The 8086-nt window shown below is 32.5% G+C and overlaps 1 protein-coding gene across 5 annotated transcripts; it reads left to right on the plus strand.

The window, feature by feature from the left end:
- The first annotated feature begins 1253 nt into the window (after positions 1–1253).
- On the plus strand, positions 1254–6785 carry LOC134233223 (uncharacterized). Of its 5 annotated transcripts, XM_062715205.1 has the most exons (6): positions 1254–1933; positions 2545–2598; positions 2703–2756; positions 2860–2913; positions 5623–5742; positions 6721–6785. In XM_062715205.1, exons 1-6 carry the CDS (start codon positions 1312–1314, stop codon positions 6723–6725), a joined length of 909 nt encoding a protein of 302 aa, XP_062571189.1. In that variant the 5' UTR covers positions 1254–1311; the 3' UTR covers positions 6726–6785. The 5 variants fall into 5 exon arrangements, with proteins under 5 accessions (XP_062571189.1, XP_062571187.1, XP_062571190.1 ...); XM_062715203.1 differs by lacking the exon at positions 6721–6785 and having other exon boundaries at positions 5623–6427; XM_062715206.1 differs by lacking the exon at positions 6721–6785 and having other exon boundaries at positions 2860–2896; positions 5623–6427.
- Positions 6786–8086: the final 1301 nt, after the last annotated feature.

The raw sequence follows: 8086 nt of genomic DNA on the forward strand, positions 1-8086 counted from the left end.
GAGAGTCAATTATATTTTTTCAATAAAGATCATTATTAAGTAAACTACTGTGCCTTAATTTTGTGTGAATTATATTTAAATAGTTCCCCTATAAAAATACAAAGGCGACTTTGTAGGGTGTGAGCGTATTCTAAACTTATTAGCGTACAGGTGCCACTCATCTCAGAACCAGTAGGGAGGGATCTCTGGTTATGAAAAGGTCATGAATTCACATCCTTGATAATTATCAAAAGTACAAACAGCGGGTGGTGAAGGTGAAGAGTTTGTGCTTTACTAACTCGTGTGATTATTCTTAAAGGTAGTACAGAAAATAATTTTGATGCAATCGGCGTGTCATATTTTGTTTGGCTAAAATTTTAAAATTGTTATAACCGGTAAACTTTCTAAATTGTAGCCCTTCAACGATAAGAGGTGGTGTCTAAATATGAGTGAACATTTTTCTGAGGGATGTTAAACAAAAAGAAAACCCCAAACAATTGGGGCACTGTATTAATAACCGTCTCTCTTATCTCTTCCTTAGCTGCGCAATGTTGGTTTTTACACGGATGTAAGTACTTAGCAATGAACACTTGTCATTTCCATGCAGTGGTGATTATATCAACCTGTGATCAAGTCTCCGATGAGTATTCACAAGATACGTCCACTTGTTTATAGATTTAATCATGATTACGGTATATATACCTTAAGGTTTCTTTACCGAAGGAATAAAATGAACATATATGTGAAACATATACGTTTTTGTAAACAGGACACGAGCTCTGTTATTTTGTTAATGTTTGCTTATGGGTGCTGAAGGAGAAGAGTTTGTTTTGTTGTTAATTCTCCTGTATATCACATTTTTTTATCATATAGGCCTATGTTTACTTATTTTCAACTTTTAAAATATATTTTTGCTATATGATTTATAAGTAATGTGTCAATAGTTTTTTTTTTCAATAGAATGTTGTTTAACTATAGTTGCATTGTAAAATTCAAATTCATTATACAAATTAATTATGATGCGAAATTTTAGGAAATTTGAAATGTCCAGACAAATGTTAACTCAAAAGATGACTCTATCTGAATACTGAGTATATACCTTCCCGTTCTATGGTTGGTGTGGAAAACAAATTACGAAATAAATGTTAATTATCGGTTTTCCTGATTGAATGCCCTATAGGCAAGTACAAGTGCTAAATTTAGAACTTAAAAGTACCCATTAGAGTGTACCTCACATAAACATCAGTTTTATAGTAGGTGTGCAGTAGTACATCTACTCGCTTGTTTTGTAGATTGAGTACAAAACCTTTCTGCCAATTGAACGGTAATAACATGGCCTCCACGAGTAGTCCATACAACTCAACAGAAGAGACAACGAATGCCAGCAGGGCTTGTCGTCTTCTCCTTGGACCCTGTACCGATCAACTGAGAGATGTTCTTCGCAAAAAGGTTCCACCTTCCACATTTGCCGCGGAAATTATAAAACCCAATCATAATCTACCGAGATTAACTCCACAACAGAGAGATTTAATTTTGCCAAGGAATGGGTCTTACTTTGGAAATTATGATGATTTTGATATTTCACTGTTGTACATTCTTTTACGGAACATATGTAACATTACACCACATAAAAATGGGTGGGGAAATGTCCCAGATATAAATGATGTATGCCTTTCTGCAAATATCGAAAGGGTACGAGTGGCCCGAAATAGCACTGTGCACTCTGCACGTCCCTCCCTCGCCAACTCTGAATTTAACGATATTTGGACGTCAGTTCGAGTTGCAGTAGTAGAAATCGATACATTTCTTTCAAATGGAAATTTTTATAAGAAGGAAGTTGACATTTTGAGACACACAACAATGGATCCTGTCCAAGACAAGCATTACCGAGATCAACTAGCCAAACAATATGCCGAGGATCAAACTACTAAAGAATGCATCCGCACACTTCGTGGTATACTTATTTTTTAACAAATAATCAAATATTGATTTGATATAAATATTGAAATAATATGCAAAGATAAACTTTAAATATACGTTTAACATTAAAAGAGCTGCATGTATGATTCACGGAATTCAAATAAACAAAAATAACTATCTAAAGGCTGACTTCGATCATGAGGACTTGAGTAAATGTTCTTGAACTAGAGTAACATCGAACCCGATATAGTTTAACTGGAGTGACGTTATTTATCTACCATAGTTCTACCAACGGAAACATGAGGGTAGGACTATGGCAGAAACATTTCGTCACTCCAGTTAAATTATATCGGGTTAGATTTTACTCTAGTTCAACAATAGTCAATAGTAACTCAAGTTCATGATTGAAGTCAGCCACAGTATCTTTTACGCATCAAACATCATTCACTACTATATTGTTGATTGAAAAGAAAAAGAAAATTTTTCCAGATCACTATTTTTTTCCCTAGAAATAACAATGTGGCGATTGTTTTGTAAGAAGTACTGTTAGTCTAATTATCAACTTGTCCACTTGTTGATAAACAAATGTACACCTAAATTAATTACCACTGAAAGATTACCAGGGCTACATGTATTTTATTTTAGAAAACATTGGAAGTAATCAGAAAGAAACAGCAGACAGGATAAATCTCCTCGAGGGTTAGTTGTACATTTTTTTTAAATATTTGTCCTGTTATTGATACACAAATGTACTCCTGAATTACCACTAAATAATAAATAGAGCTACAAGTATTTCATTTTAGAAAACATTGGAAGTAATCAGAAAGAAACAACAGACAGGATAAATCTCTTTGAGGGTCAGTAGTACATTTTTTTAATGTTTGTCCTCTTATTTATATACAAATGTACTCCTTAATTACCAGTAAAGGATTACTAGAGGTACATATATTTCATTTTTAGAAAACATTGGATGTAATCGGAAAGAAACAGCAAACAGGTTGAGTCTCCTCGAGGGTTAGTTGTACATTATTTTCAAATGTCATGAAACAGGTATAAGGCACATTTTGCTAGATGAAGAAAAACTTCAAAAATGATTGCAGGCAAGGTAAAAATGAAATGAACATTTAAGTCTCTATGCATACATTCAAATATAAAATAACATAGCTGGTATAATTTTTTATTAATTTTTTTTGCTGCTTCATAATTACAGGGAAAAGTTGCTTCAAGTTATTTTATTTTTTTTCATCATTTTCATTCATTCGTTCATTCGTTCTTTATTTCCTCCATTCGGAGATTTCAGTTACAACACATCAATTATAACATATATACATGTACATCAATGACAATGAAAAAAAAAACATATATATATATATATATATATATATTAAGTTTATATACAATTAGTTTGTATACGCTGCATGAACACCCCCCACTACCTCATGTTTGAGTTTCATACACATTGTCGTTGTAAGTAGCAATACAAGAAACTATGAATGAAAAACATCTTAACATAAACTTCTTTTTATCTAAAACTTGGTCATGTGTACCCCTTAGAACATACAAGTAAAAATCGTATTCATTTAAACTGATAAAATCTGAGTAGACATTACTGTATTCTTCTGATAATTCAAACATAAATTCAGATCTTTCATTCGATGTTATAGAACGCGACGCTATGGCATGTTGGAAACTGTTTGTAAAGGGATTCGAGCAGATTATGCACTGGTATACGTCCTTTTTCGGTACTAGAGTCCACAGATTTGCAATGAAATTAACAACTTGCATTTCTTTTGTTGAAAGTGGATATGTCCAGAGTGAAGCCAAATGCACAGATGTATGAAGAAATTTGAAGTCCGTGAAATCTGAATCGGAGTAAATTAAATTTTTCCATGTAGAATTGTGGTGGGAGTTAATAGCCTGTTTTACGATATTCTTCCAAATATTTTTGGACGGAAAACTGGTATTGCTAATGTATGTATGAAGAAATCTTTCTAAGGAGTATTTCTGGATAATAGGGATCAGATCTTTGACAAAACCGAATTTGGATGGTTGGTTATGGTTAAGATACTCGAACATTCGTAAAGTAAAGACTTGTTTCGGAAGGAGATTACTATCCATGCAGCAGAGCTTTCCAAAGAAATATAGTTTTCTTTTGTCAATTTCAGCTTGAATTGGTTGTAATCCGAGCATACTTTCGCAAACACCCGTTCTTGTGGATTTGTGGAAATTTTGTATGTCTTTGACTATAAAATGTTGAAATCTATTCAGCATGTTCCAATCTTTTAGTTTTAAGTTGTTCCATAACTCACAGCCAAATAATACTGAAGGTAATACGACTTTCTTATAAATACTAACTAACGTTCTGGGATGAGGCTTCTTAAGCATATTTGCTTTTAATCCAAAGTAGGATTTCCTTCCTTTTTCACAAGAGCGGATTGTGTTCCTTCTGTTGTACGCGGATTGTGTTCGGTCTGTTGTACGCCAAGATGGATGTAATTCGTCGAAATTGGTATGACCTTGTCGCCAACATGCCATGCGTAATTACTAAATACTTTTTTGTTATTGACTCTAAATATTACAACATTTGATTTTTCAGCACTAAACTTGAAACGCCATTTACGCGAATACTCATAGGCAACATTAAGTAACATTTGGAGACCTGCAGGAGTCAAACTTAACAAAGCTATGTCATCTGCAAGACTTGGGTTTGAAATTTTGGTGTTTAAAATACCCATATTTTTACTAACATTATAAAGTTCAATGAGCAGGTCATTTATAAAAACTGAATACAAAAAACCTGATAAAACTCCCCCTTGCCCTACACCTTGTTCTACATTAAACCATTTTGACATGCACCCATTAACAACAATAGCACTATGTGTATCTATATGGCAATCATCAATAATAGACCATAATTTGCCAATTATCCCCATTTTATTCAACTTAACCATCAAACCTTGTCTCCATACGGAGTCAAAAGCTTTGGTACTGTCTAAAAATGCAGAATATACATTGCTTTTGTTTTCTATATTGTAGTATATGGTTTCTTGCAATACATTTTGTATTAAATGTATGTTTGAATAAGTTTTAACTTGATGCTTTATATTTTTATTCAAGGTTGCTCAATAATGCACCATAAAAGAAAAAAAAGGCATAGTTTTACGGTGCTTCCGCTACTTTGATTTTTACTTACAAACTTACATAAAGAAGGAATATTTTTTGAAATACGTACCTGCCAAGATATCTGTTTTTTGTAAAATTATTTTATCTAGACGATTTAGCCTTAATTTGAAGAGGGTATTGTTTTTCTTTAAATTTAGAAGCCTGTTCCTAGTTCCCATTGTGCGCACAAATTGTTTAATAAAATGTTATGATATCGACCATTTATTATGCTCAAAGGTTCAATAAAAGCAATTCAAATTGTGAGCAGAGAAATTCAAACTTCTGAGAGTATCGCAATCATTGTGTTTACAATGTATATTCATATTCTCTTTTCTTTTCATGCATTCCAGTATCCGCTCAAAGCGATGAAGAAAATGTATTGTATTCTACTACTATATAGACAAGCAAAAGCAAAAACATGAGCTTGAAAACTTAACATGCAATTATTTGAGAGATTGCCAGGTCTTCAGCAATGCTCATAGAAATAAAGGGAATTGTTTGTTATGTAATTCGTGATGATTACTAAGAACTAAAATTATGTTTCTTTTTTGTTTTCTGCAGAGACTCAAACAACATTAAAGACCAGATTACACATATCTTACCAACAACAGAAGCAATTTCAAAATTATTTAGAAGATTTACAGAGGCACAAATCAACTTGCATACCGGAAAACGTCAGAGGTAATTTATTTCTTAAACGGGTTAGTTTGCACACGAGTTTCATGGGCAACAACGCTCAATCAATATAGCTTAACAGTAGTTCTGTTTTTACACGCCTGAGCCGAAGGCTCAAGGGAGTTTTTCTGATTAAAATTTGTCCATTTTCGTCGTTGGGGTTACCATCCTTGTCGTCGCTGTAAACTTTTACAATTTAATCTTTAATTTAATCTTTAATCAGGACAAATGTGCCAGTTTCAACCAAATATTGCATAGAGTATACTTGGGTAAAGCGGATTAATTTTTTTTTAATAAAGGACCAAACCCTACTCCAAGGGAAGATAATTATGTAAAGCAAAAAATGGCATCATTAAAAAAAACTCCTTTTAAGAACCAATGGACCAGGAAAGATGAAAATCATGTTGAATTATTGTCAGGTAGAGTGGACTCAAGTATGAAATATGTTCAAATTATGACCTACAGGGGTAGAGCGTCCACGACTTTATTTACAGAAGTACGACAAAGTCCCGTTACGAAATTCATTTTTACGAGACTGCAATCTCGGAATGAAGGTCTTCTTTCCCGCATATCATCTTGTAAACTGTTTTCTTCCGTCGAAAATTTTATATATCACTTAAATACTTATAAAAAAACCGGCTCCCTCTACTCTGTTTACAACAATTATGGGTTTCTGTTCGTGTTTTCCGATGTCTACGCAGAATTGTATCACTGCTCTCTCCTCCACCTTTTTCGAAAACGTCCATTTTTGAATAATGCTGATCTTGTCTTAAAAGATTACAGACTTTTTTCAAGTATTTAATTACTTGCCCTAAGTTGATTATAGAGTAGCATGGATGATGCATCTAGTACATGTATGCTTCTTTATACCTATTTTGACTCAGATGCAGTATTATCATAAATATGTTCATAAGAATTACCATGTTTATGTTTTTAAAGCAGATTGATATGATAACCTAACTTTCATGAGGTGTTTCATTTAAGAATGAAAGCTTCCAGACTTATGTTGGAAATGACCTTTCGATTTCGGAAAATTGAGCAAAGGTAAAAGGTTTAAAGATTATTTATTGGGTTAATATTCAGACCAAGCGAGCATGGATGATGCATCTAAGAATTTGTGCTAAAAGATTTTTTTCCATTGATGAATTTGACCTCCATTTTTCATGAAATTAACCAGTTAAGATTTTGGAACAAGTTCTTTCAACACCAAACGTTTATTAATGTTGTATTTAATGTTTTAGAAACCAAGACTGTTTGTTTGTTTGGGAGTTTGTCTTTCTTGTTAATGGCATTTTCTAAGTGTCAGATGCATTATTATTCAATTTTTTTATTCTTTTGAAAATTGCAGATCTTTTCACAGTATTTTAAAGTTTTTCCTTTCTTTTTTGCTGTCTAATATAATATAATAATAAGTCCACATACAAGACCTCTAGGTTAAGTGATTACATTACACGCATATATTGATTGGGAAGAAAAAAATGTTTCTCAGCTGAAGGACAGGTGATACAAACAAAAATAGATGTCTGGATTGGTATATACATTTTTTTTATCTATTTTGGTGGTAAATAAAAACAATAATAATTTTAAAAATATAAAGAAATTGTATACTTCCTAGGATATTTAATTTTAAAATTTTATCTTTCTGCAACCACTCATATTTCTCTAAACAAATTTCTTTCACTCAAAGGTAGGATTCTTCTCAAACAAAACAATATTTCTTGTATTTAAAAACAAATGAAATTCAAACAGAATCAAAAAGACAATATTAGTAAGTGATGGTATACGTTTTGACCGTTTCATATTAGAATGAAGGTCAGTTCAATATCTTTACCTTTTCCCTGGACATTAAGAATAAAAATGATTGCATCCAATCATGCCATACGGTCTTCTATTTTAAAAGATTAAATGTTTTTCTTTTTGCATAAAAAAATATTACCATATATGATCTATAAGATGATCTTACCAAATGTAAACAAATAGTTTAACAAAAATGGATTTTGGCTAGTCCGAATTTCGTCTTTTTTACTTAAATTTTTAGGATATTTAAGTTATTTTTAAATGCAGACTATATTTAATTTTTTCTTATTTTCACATAGAAGGATATGGAGATAACGAACAGTTTTCAATATCAAAGTTCATAAAACAATACAAAATTGGAGCATGCAGAGCAAACACGGATCCCCGAAAACATCAGAGATGGGATCAGGTGCCATGGAGAAGTGAGCAACTCCTGCTGACCAGTCACACCTGCCATGTGCTCCCCGTCATGATCGGGAAATAACGGAAAAATCCGTCGTCAATTCAGTGAATAAATAATGGACAAACAATAAGAATGAAAAACGTCTGTCAG

The sequence above is a fragment of the Saccostrea cucullata genome, unplaced genomic scaffold (genome assembly GCF_032062105.1).
Source record: "Saccostrea cucullata isolate Sc308-1 unplaced genomic scaffold, CSIRO_AGI_Scuc_v1 ctg15365, whole genome shotgun sequence".
Taxonomy (NCBI): domain Eukaryota; kingdom Metazoa; phylum Mollusca; class Bivalvia; order Ostreida; family Ostreidae; genus Saccostrea; species Saccostrea cuccullata.

Coding starts and splice junctions, on each gene's coding strand:
- LOC134233223 (XM_062715203.1), top strand. CDS start 1,312: ATGGCCTCCACGAGTAGTCCATACAACTCAACAGAAGAGACAACGAAT. Junction 1,934..2,544: donor ATGCATCCGCACACTTCGTG/GTATACTTATTT, acceptor ATTTTATTTTAG/AAAACATTGGAAGTAATCAG. Junction 2,599..2,702: donor CAGGATAAATCTCCTCGAGG/GTTAGTTGTACA, acceptor ATTTCATTTTAG/AAAACATTGGAAGTAATCAG.